Genomic DNA, 14,805 nt, shown 5'->3' on the forward strand with positions numbered 1-14,805 from the left:
TTCCCAGTCACCTCTTCCTTATACCTGGCAATTGAGTCCTGAACTGCAGCTTCATTGTTTCCTTACCTGTTAATCCATTGATGATCTGCTGACTTTATTTCCTACAGCTCTGGCAGAAAACTGAAGAGGCGAATTTGCCCTGTAAGAATAAGCCTGTTATCAGCTGACCATAGCCATCCCCAGAGCCCAGTGTAATGCTACCTTTTCTAACAGAGCCATGAGATACGGTATGCCATTTCAAACGTTCTTTTGAACATCCATAGAAAGCATAATTGAAATGCTTTTTCGATCCACAAACACACCATCCAATCTTTTCATCTTCCCAAAGCTGCGTTTTGCTGAAATGGTAATCGGCAGCTTTAATGAAGTACTTCAGTTTTGGGTATACCTACACTGCAACTACAGGATGAGATCAGAGCGCGGTTAACGTAAACTCTAATACAGCTAATGTTAGGCAAAAGTCATAGCACCACTGCTAGCCCAAGCAGCAGCCTAAGAGCACAAATTCTGAGGTCTCCATCAATGCACACTGGAGTCTGTTGTGCACTGTAATTTCCTTGCTACTTTCTTTGTCTAAGACAGCACAGACACACCATCACATGCCAGGCACAAGTTCACTGTAGTGGCACATCTTGCTGTGCCAGCCATGCCTTGTTTGGGAATCCAAGGCTACTGCACTACTACAAAAAAACATTTAACGCCAAATAGCAATGTCTACTCTGTTGCTAGCCATACTGTAACCAATCGTCTTGTTCCCTGCAGATAAGTTATCTGTATTCACACACAAAGCATCTTAGGGAGGAGCAGTCAAAATTTATGAGGCTAAACTCTCCCACAGAGCCATCAACATGATATAGAAGGGAACAGCATGTAGGCTAAAAGAGAAACTTGAAGTCGTCTGTTTTAAAGCTGCAGTGGACTTGCTTAAGCCTCATAGGCTTTTAGTGAATTCACCTCACTAAGTGTTCTTCAAATCATAGACTTTGGGGAAAGTAATCTTTAACATCTCAGTCTAACATTCTACCAAAATGAAGAGGTCTTAATACCTTAGTTAGAATAAGCCCGTTGGGCTCCATTACACCAATATAATGATGCTCTCACCTCAGTTCTTCAACTGCAGCTTATGAAGTTGACCAGCTGCTAACAGAAGGCTTCTCCCTAACATTTGCACGCAAAGAAAAAAGGTCACAGAATTCCAGATACGCAAATTCCCAATTCCTCAATTCCCAAGCCATTTCAGAAGCTAAAACTTCACATTTCTTGCAGAAGCTGGAGTTCTGCTTAGCTTGCTGTCTTTTCAAAGACAGGGAAAGATGCTTGGCACCCAGAACTCCATTAAATGAGCAATTTCCTGTTTTTATTTTCTCTCTAACAGGAGTAAATTGAAGGCTTTCAAGTGTCCAAGTGGTATGCATGAAGCTTTACCTAGCACCTTCCAAAATGAACAGTACACCATCTATTCAGAGAGAGATGCCAATCAACAGCTTGTCACTGTGCTGTAGAAATGCAATGATTTACTGAATGTAGGGAATGGAAGACAGGTTATGTCATTCAGTTGACAGACTCCATGAAAATTACTCAAGAAGAACGGCAAATATCAATTCAGGACAAAACATACTTTATTGTACTGTAATGTCAGAAGTACAAGAAAAGTACTGAAGAGAACCATGCTAATGGGGCTTTTAGGGTCTGTGAAGGACAGAAGTACAAGATAATGGGGTACTACTGTACTCAGTGCAAAAACTGATTCATTTGAGGCACAAGTACACTATTGTTTAAGCAGCTTGATTCAAGCACAGCTCTGGTATGTGATCTACTCTGTTTTCTTTCTATGTGACAATTCTATAATAAAGCTACTTTTACATGAAATAGGCAGTAGATTCAAGTCAGGGGTGTCCAAATTGCCACTTGGCAACCAAAAAAATTATGAAAAATACTCTGCATAGTCACCCTCCACATTTTAGTTTCAGATATGGAGCTGTGGCTAGTGAAGAAAAGTTATTCTGAAAGGTCGGAGCCAAGATCTGTTTGGTTGGGTGGGGGTTTTTTTCCCCTCTTGTACGTCTGTAGGTAACTTACTTCACGTTGACCACAATTTATCCAATAAGGAAAAAAAAAAACAAACCAACTTGTATCTTTGATAAGGAATCATACATATCTAACATTCAAATAAATTTCAGCCCTTGAGATCTTAACTTATGGCTTAAGACACAATGAAAGTGTTTGGGCACCCTTGAGTTAAGTTAATGAAGAGCATTTTTGCTAAAAAGGCAAGCAAGATCACTGGTTTAAACAGAGCTGACCTCTACAAGAAGAAAGCAGGAATCCAAGTCACTAGTTACTACTAGGCTGACATGTACTGCTGCCCAGAAAGATAAAAATGTAACATCACAATGAAAAGGTTCAACAAAGTTGAAAGATAAAGGTTTCAACACCAGAAGCAGCATTTGAAAACAAGCTGTTTAAGTTAATTTTTTCAAGAGATGCAGATTGCATAACTCTAGGCATGAACAAACATGCTGGCAATCTTCTCCTTTTACACAGCAGCTGTGTTTAACATAGGAAGTTCTGGGTTTAAAGAAAGCTACTTGAAGAAGAATTAAGATTTGCAATTGCCTGTCTACTTAATGAGATTAGTAGAGCAACGAAAAAAAATTACTACTGAAACAGTAGTTTCTCAGTGGATCCCTATCATTACAAACACAGCTTCTGATCTGTAAGCAACGCAAGACTAAACAGACAACTATTATTTTATATTATTACTATGCTTATAAGTTACATCAGTTAAAGTTAAAAAAAGCCAAGCAGTTTTGCCCTATTTCAAGAATAGTTTCCAATCAACACCAGTTTACATGGTGAATGGGACTTCACAAATAAACAAGGAATGGTGACATCTTTGGGTCAAGAACGACAAGAAATAATGGGCTCTGTGCTACCAATCAACCTCAACAAGAATATGGCACAAGGGCCAGCCCAAGCTGTACCAACACTGAACCTTTAGCACTCGGCACAAATTCGGATCTCTTTACTTTAGCTAGCAAATCAGGTGAAAAGACTGGGTAAAAAAAAAAACCTAACTAAAAACTTAAGCCAAAAATTGGAATATACTTTTTAAAAAACATCTGTAGTTTTAAAATAACTTTATGCTGACATCAGTTTGTGCAAACTAAAAAAACTCACTGAATTTCTCTCTAACAAAAGACAAATCCCCCAAATATTTTCCTTTTAGTCCATTGTATCTGTAGATAGAATCTCAAATCTAACAGATGTAAATGCAAGAGAGAAAAAGTTACAGCATCTGCACAACATTCTTTCTACAAACAGCTGCTGGAGGGAAAGTAAAATATAAAAGGAATAAAGAAAGGAAGGTTCCATCTGAAATACTCTCACAATCTTTCCCACTCTGTAGTCCGTGAATCCGACTCTGATGCTAAGGTGACAGTGTATGTAAGCAGATTTTTTTGTTGATTTTATTATTTTTGAGTTTCAATTGAAGAGAACCTGCGAAGAGACTCAAGTCTCTTCAGGAATTGTCGGATGGAACATGCTCCTCAAATCCTTCACTCTCTCGGACCAACGCTCTTTCCAGGATAACACGGCCTTCCTTGTAGCGCTGGCTGTCTTCAGTGGCAAATTCATAGATCCAACCCAGTTTGCTGTTGCAGTTCTTGCAGCTCACGTCTCGAACCATGTGGCGGCCAGTGAGCATGACCCGATCCTGAACTTCACTGTATTGCAGATTTACCACCTGATACAAATATACAGGGGATAGGGAATAGAAAGGATTAGTCTGCCTAGAGCAAAGCTTGGTAACAATGTGCATGACTATCAACATTTTTAAAGTAAAGAGCTTGTGGCACTGCACATGAACTGAAAACTGCAGTGTAATAAGCCAACAGCCCTTGAAAATCTCCTGCTTGAGAAGGTAACACTTTAAAGATGTGCTTCACGGGGATGCGTAACCCTCACTGTTTAACGGAGAGACATGAAATGCTATTACAAGACGTACGAGAGCACAGAGTACTGTGTTCAACTTTGGGTGAGAAACTCCTGGTGAATAGCTTGTAAACGAATTTATATTAATCCACTTGTAATATATGTAACTCATTTCTAGCAACCGATGTGATCACTTATTCCCAGAAATCAGAACCAAAATATTAAAAGAGGTACTTCTTTAAAAATCTTCGTGTGCTCTTGAAATAATCATCTAAGAAAAAGCAAGGCTCAGTGGCTGAGAACGTAGGCATTAAACTTGCACCTTTTTTTGTGTGCTATCTCGGCAGTTTAAAATATACTTCTAACTTGTTTAGGCAGCAACACCACAGAACCAGAATGTAGAATCTGTTGAAAAGCTGATGTCAGAACTATATCCAAACTGCTAATACGCAGTAGGATTCTAAAAGATGGGGCTCCACTGCTTTCTCAGCTTTCTACTGCTTCAGATGTAAGGCTCCTGACTGCAGAAATGTAAAAATCAAACTTCTGTGATTAAACCCCACTATTTAACACAAGAAAAATTTGAACCTCAGGAGCCAGTGCTTATTGGATGAGAAAGAAATCAGATGCACAGCTCTTTTATAGCTATGCAGTCTAACGCTTACATATAAATACTACTGACAGGATTCAGCATGCCAGAAATCCCAAGGCTGAGCACAGCTGAGTGAAGACATTACTGATGCTTCTATCAATGGTCAAATGGCTTTCAAGAAAAAACCCAAACCAAAACACACCAACGATTACATGACCAGGAACTTTGTAAGAAAGCAAAGGACGATCAGTGTTTTTTCAATGAGTCTAAGGGACAAGTCTATATGGAAGGGTTAATAAATAAACGCTTACATATAAATACTACTGACAGGATTCAGCATGCCACAGAAATCCCGGCTGAGCACAGCTGAGTGAAGACATTACTGATGCTTCTATCAATGGTCAAATGGCTTTCTCAGCTTCTACTGCTTCAGATGTAAGGCTCCTGACTGCAGAAATGTAAAAATCAAACTTCTGTGATTAAACCCCACTATTTAACACAAGAAAAATTTGAACCTCAGGAGCCAGTGCTTATTGGATGAGAAAGAAATCAGATGCACAGCTCTTTTATAGCTATGCAGCCTAACGCTTACATATAAATACTACTGACAGGATTCAGCATGCCAGAAATCCCAAGGCTGAGCACAGCTGAGTGAAGACATTACTGATGCTTCTATCAATGGTCAAATGGCTTTCAAGAAAAAACCCAAACCAAAACACACCAACGATTACATGACCAGGAACTTTGTAAGAAAGCAAAGGACGATCAGTGTTTTTTCAATGAGTCTAAGGGACAAGTCTATATGGAAGGGTTAATAAATAGTAACTCATTTCTAGCAACCGATGTGATCACTTATTCCCAGAAATCAGAACCAAAATATTAAAAGAGGTACTTCTTTAAAAATCTTCGTGTGCTCTTGAAATAATCATCTAAGAAAAAGCAAGGCTCAGTGGCTGAGAACGTAGGCATTAAACTTGCACCTTTTTTTGTGTGCTATCTCGGCAGTTTAAAATATACTTCTAACTTGTTTAGGCAGCAACACCACAGAACCAGAATGTAGAATCTGTTGAAAAGCTGATGTCAGAACTATATCCAAACTGCTAATACGCAGTAGGATTCTAAAAGATGGGGCTCCACTGCTTTCTCAGCTTTCTACTGCTTCAGATGTAAGGCTCCTGACTGCAGAAATGTAAAAATCAAACTTCTGTGATTAAACCCCACTATTTAACACAAGAAAAATTTGAACCTCAGGAGCCAGTGCTTATTGGATGAGAAAGAAATCAGATGCACAGCTCTTTTATAGCTATGCAGCCTAACGCTTACATATAAATACTACTGACAGGATTCAGCATGCCAGAAATCCCAAGGCTGAGCACAGCTGAGTGAAGACATTACTGATGCTTCTATCAATGGTCAAATGGCTTTCAAGAAAAAACCCAAACCAAAACACACCAACGATTACATGACCAGGAACTTTGTAAGAAAGCAAAGGACGATCAGTGTTTTTTCAATGAGTCTAAGGGACAAGTCTATATGGAAGGGTTAATAAATAATGCTACAATTCACTCAGAGTTACGACTTCCATATTTCAATCTGGTGAATTAAGTCATTTGATCAATTAAAAAAATAAATATTAAACTAAACCAGAGTATTATTGCCTGTAAAAGAGACTGTGGTTACCTAAAATTGCCAAACTACCATTAGCCTAAATGCATTTTTGAAATTAAACAGATTATTTAGACTGAGTAAAAGTGCAAATGCCTTTGCAACTTTGATAGACCAAAGATACTCTTACAGTGAATTTGAGGTTCATATTACAGAAGTCTCCAAAGTTAAAACTCCATGCATTTTGGCACAATGCCTCTATATACACAATCCTCTTTTAGAGTCTTTCAGTATTGCAGATAAACTAATTTAGATAGCTTGCCATCAATAATAAATGCCTAATTTGAATTCAAAGACAGTTGAATAGAATAAAAATAAAAAATTAAAATAGTTACACAACACTTTAGCCAAGAAGTTTTTTAGTTTTGATGACAGATTCATATCCCACAAACTCATTTTTCAAAAGCAAATAGTAGTTCCCCCTCAGCTTCTTACCAACCTTGTTAAAAAGAAAGGCTCTTCCCGTGGCCCCTGTAAAACGAGTGGAGATGAGCTCAGAACGATTGGTCAAAATCGTGTCGCAGTTTGCACAGGAGAACAGGCGAGTGCCACCAATATGATCCAGAAAAATTCTTCCCATTTTTAGAACTTACGTAAGTTTACACTCAAGACCTGAAAGCAAAAAGAAAGATCATGTACATGTAAAAAAAAGCATTGCAGCAAAAAAAACCCAAAACCCCAAACACCCCATACATATGGCAGAATATTCTGCAAACCACTTGAGCTAATGATTGCAAACGTTCTTTCTTTCATAGATGAGTTACTGACTTACAGACTGCATTCATCCTTTCTCATCAAGACAAGTTCTTTCCCAAAGTGACCATCTTACTGATAAGATGACACACCCGGATACAAACTAATTACATTACACAAACAAAACAGGAACTGAAACCTTTAAAATATAGTTCAGACTTTTGCAGACTGGACCCTACAGTTATTAAACTCAAAAGCTTCCACTTCTTTCCTGTTTTCTTTTCCTCTAATACAATACTGAAATTCCATTCCAGTATATTCCCAACAATTCACCCATCTTAGTCAGCACTGGGAAATGAAGCACTGAGAAGTACGCTGAGTCACCACGACAATTATAGTTTAATTTTCCCAAGTCATCCCCCCCTTTTTTAAATATATATTTATTTTGTCACTTCCACTCAGCTTTGCACAATTTATGACATGCAACCACACACCACCACCATCTAGGATGCTTTAGTCTTCTAGTATAGCAGACTGGGCTACTGTATTTGATTTGACACATTGGTTTCATATCCATAACACCACAGGAAAGGTTTGAATGCTATTTCACATAATAAACAATCCACCCAGTCTTTACACCAGACAGCTTTATATACAAACGTTCAAAGCTGTCTAATCTACAAAATACTGTCACTTACCTAAGCAATTTCCAAAGCATCATCACTAAAACACCTGAGCAACTCCAATGAGCAGAAAAAGAGAGCTTAGAAAGTTTATAGCAGCAGATCTGCAGTACCTGATAAATAAAGCTCACCAAGTCTATACCAACTAACATAAATTACTCAAAGCTAACTAGCGAGTAGGCACAGAACATATCAGACAGCTGAAAACTTAAATCACGAAAGATGAGATAACATGACAAAGGAATTAAATTATGATGTTATTTCAATTTCAACTGCAGAAGTTTTATGACTAAACATCTATAGTTAAACAAGTTAAATATACCTCCATTTATGCTTCAGGTGTGGAATCAGAAAAGAGTATCGTCTCTGCTTTTTTCATGCACAGCAATGCAAAGTAAATCTGACACACTGCAATATTAGTTGTGTGGGTTTTACTTTTCAGAGCAGGAGACAGTGTGTCGTTCATAGAGAAAGTAATCAAATTTTGTGCTCATCAAGTTGAATATTCCTTGTCAAATGCCTTTAAGAAGTGCAAATACCTAAATTAAACCCATTTCAAGTTTTAGGGGATCAGTTTCTTAAACCTTACTCTGACATGCACAAAGCAAATGGACTGAAACATGCACCCGCACACACAAAATTTAAAGTACCATTTTTACATGTAAAAATCATAAGTCACTGACATCATGATATTTTTTCAATTGCTTTATTTCACCACTTTGTTTTCTTACAATGTGTGGCAATAAAAAGGATTCCTAGTATTGAACAGAGTGATGTTAGCACAAGTTCCTTACATTCAGATTTTTCAAATCACCGTTAGTCTTCTGTATCCCATCTGAAGGATACATAAAAATTCAAAGCAATGGAATGACTCCTTCCTTTAAAGGTGATGTAATACCCATTTCTCTTCTTGAAAGGATAAATAAAACAGGTCTTGACTTTGACAAAAATATTTCAAAGACTTGGCTGAGTGTAGGGGTGTGACTCCTTGTGACTCCACTCAAAATACAGAGAGCATTTTCCTGCAATTTCTCTAAGCACTATACGTTTCTAATATGCCTTTATCTTTCCCAGCAAGCAAGGGCAAAAGAAAAAATTAAAATGTGAATACTGACAGCATGAAGGAAAATCAACAGACAGTAAGTGTGAATAAACAAGTATCAGTCAAAGTCTCCAACCAGAAGAAACCGCAAATACAAGCAATAAAAGCAACTGTGACAGATATGCCCATAAGGCACTTGGCCTAGCTCCATGTACCATCCTTACTAATTTTGGATAACGTTATTTTTGTGTTGATTGTATTGTGGATTAAAAACAGTTAACCGATTATAAGTTACTGTAAATGTGGAATCAACATCAAAAGGGGTATTTCTTTCAGGGTAAACACAATGCTCACCCTGTCAGTATTTTTAGAAGCTAACATAACACAAATCCAAAAACATCCCTCTTTTACCGAGAGCAACACAAACACTAAGCTTCGTAAGTGACAAGAACAGATCCATTACACAGACTAACTTTGCAAAGCATGCCATTTTGAAAAATATGCATCTGAACACTTAAAATGCAAACACATCACCTATCTAAAAACATAACTCATGTTACTGTACCCAGAAAAGCAGTAATCCAAAATCACTAAAACGAAAATTTAACTACTTCAGAAGAGACCTTGAGTGTAATTCTTACAAGCAAGTTCGAAGTCAAAGCGACATACAAAGCAACATTACTTCTGGATATGGCATTATGCACGGACTGAAGTGTTGAGTCCTGAAGATACTGAACATTAAAATAAATGCATAAATAAATATGTTCAAAGACTTAAGGCTGAAAAACCTGCCTAGTAATACAAGGCCTAAAATCTTCAATTATTTGTATCACCCCAAAAAGCTGAAAGTAACCTCATCAAGTATCTAAATGAGAAAGAAACTTCCAGTAAGACTTGGGTCCCAACAGAAAGACAAAGTGAGATTCATTTGATGGTAGCACAAGGCTGTGAGAATTCAGACTAAAGTTACAGCAGAATCTAATAAACCGACTGGTACCGGAACAATTTTCTTCAGAACACAGTGCATAAGAAAACGTGTATTTATTTATTTATTTCAAGAATACATATTTAAAAATCTAGAAAATGAAATTCTACAATCTGCATTGTAACAGCCAAAACAGATTAGATTTTGAGTATTTTTTTTAAGAAACTGCTAAAATAATGTAATCCTACTAGAACATCTAACGTTTAAAATAACCTTTATACTTAACTGCCCCACGGTAGACTTCAGTCAAAATAGGTAGCAGCCTACAACTATCATTAGCTCTCAGTTTTGATTGCTACAGGATTTCAACAAATCCGTAAGGGTCCAGCTGAAGTGTTATAAAACTAGTCACCTTAGACTTTATATACTGCTCACAGTAGTAAAAAGTGGAAAAAAGTTACAAAATAGACTGCTAGTAAGGCAGCCTTTAAATGCTGCATTTGATTAGGAGTTTTCTAAATAAGCTAACAAGGAAATTTTGCTTTTTCCTCTCATGTAAGTTAGAGAAGTTAATTTCAACTGGGGATAATTTCACACACCCCCTTCCCCCCCAAGCTAAAACCATAGTATTCGCTTATAAAACTTACTGAGAAGGTACTTGCTGTGGATAAAGACTGTTCTCCCCTTACATAAGGATCCTGAATCCTGTAGGGTGTACTTATTATACACTGGAAAAACCAGAAGCAAAACATAACAAGGGAAGGCAATTTTCCATTGCTCTCAGGCTCATATCCCTTATATACAGAAGTGGTGTGTACAAAGTCACCCAAGATAACTGTAATTTTTTTCCTATAGTTTTCACTTCCCATGTAAAAGGTGTGGGCGTCTATTTATGTTCACACATACATAAATGATCTGAAAAAAGCCACTTATAGTACAAAGTCCCAAGATAACTGTAATTTTTTTCCTATAGTTTTCACTTCCCATGTAAAAGGTGTGGGCGTCTATTTATGTTCACACATACATAAATGATCTGAAAAAAGCCACTTATAGGCAGCTTTTATAGGCAGTGGGAGGGCTCTCTTAAATGAAGAGAAGCCAAAGAACTGTGAAACACTAAAGCATTTCTAAAGCTTAAGATCCTCCAATTAGGGGGAGGAAAACGCAAGAATTCATCCACTTCTCTACACTTAAAAACAGTGAAAATAACTTCCATTGGTTCAGAAAGCCAGACAAGTTCCCTATTGCTATTCACAACCCCAGAAAGTGACACTACCACATCACACCAATACCATCACGCTACTAGCAGAATTTTCAGAAGCAGTGGACAGGAATCTTGGTTATTCACAAAACCAAATGCTGAGGAAAGAACAGAGATTTTTTTGGCCCATGATTTCATCTTTAAAGTCAGCTAAGCATTCTTTGTTGGATATGCGTCAGTGATGAAGTCCTAGTGATCCCGCCCTCAGGCAAATTACCAAACAGAAGTCGTAATATTAAAGTAACGGCTCCAATTTAAGAAAGGCAGACTTATTTACCTTCACTAATGGGATATAAAGTATCTACCACTTGTCAAATCTACACAGTTTAAAGAGACAGGTACTTCCATGAACTGAGAGATGATGCCACTGTGTCATTACTCGGCACCCTGACCACTTCTATCAGCTTGCATTCTTGAGAGGACCTTTGGCAGAACGATCAAAGATAGCTCATATTACCTAGCTAGTAAGGCTTGCGGACAGTGCATTATTTTGACAGTACAAACCTTGATACAACTTCTTAGTCATACCATGAAACATTTCCTGCCTGCATGCTTCTCCCAGTGAGTGCGTGGACAGACAGGAAACACAAGCACTGTGCCTGTGTGCTACAATATGTATTCCTAGAGCAGTGTCCTTCCAAACTTCCACCTATCTTTCAGTGTTGATTTTGGCAACACTGAGCAACAGCTGACAAAGAGCTTACATTTGACCACTATCTGCACACAGAGCTGAAACCACCTGAAGCACTACTTGGTTGGTATTTGTACTACCTAATCTGCCTACTTTCACAAGCAATAAAGAACAAAAAAGTAACACAAAGAATTCTTTATTAACATTTTTAAAACTAACAGTCGGTGTTTTCTTTTTCCAGAGTGCATCTCTTGAAGACACAGGACCGTCAATGTTTGGGAGAGCCAGGAGGCACTTTCTAGATATACACTGGACTGTGGATATTTCAGGAGCCTCAGTGTTGCTTCAGCACCATCTACTGCATCTCAGATCTACAACAGAGAACAGCTGCTAGTTAAAGGATAAAAAGCTATGACAGCTTGTCTTTCGCCATTTCACTGACGAAAAACATTTTCCTTTGTATGGTGAGCCAGTTAGAACTCTCTCCCCCTTGAGAAAGGGCCATGCATTCCCCTAGGCACAGCAGAACATTCTCAGGACGTACTTACTCTGGAACCGGGCTTAAACTTCATCTTCACATCTCAGGAACTGGGCTTAAGCTTCCTCTTCTCATCTCAGAGATGGACAAAAGAGGAAAAAGAATACTTAGCACAGCTACACAAGACCACACATTAAAGAATCACTGGGTAAGCAAAAAAACCCCAAACTTGCTCCTTACCTTCCCAGGTTTCTGCTGCTCGCAAGTGGGGGTGCATCTGAAAATACACACGTGGTCAGTCTCTTAGGAGGTCTGAGATTCAGCCGTCTGCCACTGACTTCTGCGACTGTTGAAGTAAGCAGGGCACAGCCCTGCCTACATGCAGAATTCATTATCAGAAAGCACCACGCATAGCCAAATGTGAAGAAAGAAAGTGAACTGGAACAGAATGCTACGCTCATTAGAACCATCCAGCTACTGTAGCAAACTGTACAAGGAAGTTAATACAGTCAAATGACTGAAGAGGCTTTGGCAAAGTAATGAAAGCTGTGCCCAGACGCAGTGCACAGCACTCGCCTAGAACAGGGTGCCTCGCAGGATGAAACTGCATTTGTGCAAGTTACACTAGTCTAATTGTCTATTGCAAGCTACAGTAGTATAATATTCTATTGCAAACCAGCTTTATTTCCAGGTAAGGCGAAAGCTTTGCATTGGGATACTGGCATTTAAGTATGTTAACATAACATTACATTGATGTATGCAATAATACAGGGTAGTTTGTTTCAAGTTTACAGAAAGCAGAGCCATACAGATGGGTGCTTGTTTCTAATACAGCCCCCATATCTCAGCACGTCTCACACAGTAACTTACACCCTCACAATACTCTTGCTAGATAACATATAAAAGTATTAGTTTACAAATGGTATCAGACTCAGATCCATTTTCTTTCCCACTACTACACAGGGAGTCCAGAAGCAGCAACTATTCCTGTCTCCTTGTTTCTTTTTCCCTTCCTTTTTCCCCTTTCCCTTCCGTAAGAGAGGAAAAGGATTTTTTTTCCTCTCTTAATTCCTCAAGTGTTTTTAAGAAAGCTGTATTTCCTGGTTTTGTAATAAATTTATTCTTACACTAATTCAGCACATAAGACAACTTTTGCCTATTAATTCATTCTGCAACTTTCAGAAAGCTAAACTAATTCAGATTTTCTGTTTTTATTAACTTTAGTACTGAAGTGATACAAATCTTCACCTAAAGACACCACACTTAGGAGTCATGGGGGGAATGTCAAATAAACGAACTTTAAAGAAATGGTGAAAAGACAGCGATCATCCAAACTTCCATACAAACTACATCCATGGATTGGCAGAAAGGTGGTCAATATGCTTAGTGCATCACACCAAGAAATACTTGGTATCAACTAGGAAAAATCCTAAATGTAGGTAAAGGCTCCAAAATTAAAGACAGCCTTGCTACCAAATGTCCACAGTGTACAGGCATTTCCTCTATACATTTAACAAGATATTTTTAAGCTAAATCTTGCTTAAGGGAATTACGTATTTCAGCAAGAGCTGAGCAACTCAAGATTTCAACATAGGTCAAATAATAGTAAACAAACATGAACCAACCACCTAACTTGGACAACACTACTTCAAGCTTGTGATGACTACCAGCAGAGGGAATGCTAAATATATATACATGTATATGTATTCGTGTGCATTGTGTACAATTCTCAGTCTGTCAGATGACAAGCAGCAAATCTCATCTGTTCTTGTCATCTTCCCTACTGGTCTTTGAGGTGCAATTTCTTTTGTCCTCACACACTTGGCAGCCACATCTGAAACTCACTCATCATTATTATTAAAATCTATATGTAAACAATTAGATCTGCATTCTGTAAGTTAAGTACTTCCACAGCTACGGAAGTGAAAGTAGCAGATGACAGAAGCCTCCAAATAATATTTCTAAAGACTAATATTAGAAAAAGAGAGTAACACTTAAAAATGGACAGTTTCATTCGCCACAAACATTACTTGAATTCAGCTATCCGGAACAAGTCTATACGTAACAGGATTATACAAAGCTGTTATACAGTTATATATACAGCTATATATATAGCTATATAGCTGAACCAGCTGCATGAGGGAATCTTTACAACCACAGAGCAAGTTCCCTCACTTTCTGCCGTCAGTCACAAATATTAGTTATGCTAATAGTTAATCTATTGCCATTAGTTGTTGACATCAAGAGTTGCTCTGAGACCTACCACTTTCAGAAAAGCCATGCCCTGTGTTTCTCTCTCATGAGACTTGTGTACTTGCTTTGTTATTTCTTCAATCTAACACCATGTTTAGTGTTTTATTGTTTAAAGAAGAATAATAATTTATTAAATTCTACCACTATGTTAGTCCAAAACACAGCCTTTATTCTTAAATAAGCAGGCTGGATTAATCTAATCTCTATCTGCTTGCACAGTACAGCTGAGGTCTGTACACAGAGTAACAAATGGACAGATGACAGCCTTTGCATTCCTTTTTGCTTTGACTAGAACCTCTTCCAGAGCAAAAAAGCGCTTGCCAAATATTTCAGTTCCCTGGGAATCTGTACTTTCACAAGCAAAATCCAACCTAAGAGCCGACAGGCGAAGCTGGCTCATTGCTGAAAGAGCCGTGAGCACCTCGATAAGCAAGTCACAACCACCACTCGATTTCTGACAACCGGCTTCCCGTGGAAGAGTCACCTATCAGGCAGGGACACGGGGTTTACTCAGGGCTGCTTCGGCGATGAGCAAGTCTTCAAGGAGCGGTGAACAAGCAGCACCTTCTGACCGGGAAGGGAGAAGAGAGGTGCGTCAAGCGCCACTACCACCCACCGTGCGGCACCGCTGCTGCCCTAACCGGGC

General features: G+C 38.4%; 1 protein-coding gene across 5 annotated transcripts; it reads right to left on the reverse strand.

The window, feature by feature from the left end:
• Nucleotides 1-1,598: 1,598 nt before the first annotated feature.
• YPEL5 (yippee like 5) lies at nt 1,599-14,735 on the reverse strand. Of its 5 annotated transcripts, none has more exons than XM_019473730.1 (6): nt 14,644-14,735; nt 12,147-12,281; nt 11,977-12,041; nt 11,648-11,799; nt 6,633-6,805; nt 1,599-3,748 (listed from the first exon to the last, which is right to left on the reverse strand). In XM_019473730.1, exons 5-6 carry the CDS (start codon nt 6,771-6,773, stop codon nt 3,524-3,526), a joined length of 366 nt encoding a protein of 121 aa, XP_019329275.1. In that variant the 5' UTR covers nt 6,774-6,805; nt 11,648-11,799; nt 11,977-12,041; nt 12,147-12,281; nt 14,644-14,735; the 3' UTR covers nt 1,599-3,523. The 5 variants fall into 5 exon arrangements, with proteins under 5 accessions (XP_019329275.1, XP_019329274.1, XP_019329278.1 ...); XM_019473729.1 differs by having other exon boundaries at nt 14,581-14,721; XM_019473733.1 differs by having other exon boundaries at nt 12,147-12,183; nt 14,644-14,720.
• Nucleotides 14,736-14,805: the final 70 nt, after the last annotated feature.

Source organism: Aptenodytes forsteri, unplaced genomic scaffold, assembly GCF_000699145.1.
Source record: "Aptenodytes forsteri isolate BGI_AS27 unplaced genomic scaffold, ASM69914v1 Scaffold280, whole genome shotgun sequence".
In the NCBI taxonomy this organism is placed as follows: Eukaryota; Metazoa; Chordata; class Aves; order Sphenisciformes; family Spheniscidae; genus Aptenodytes; species Aptenodytes forsteri.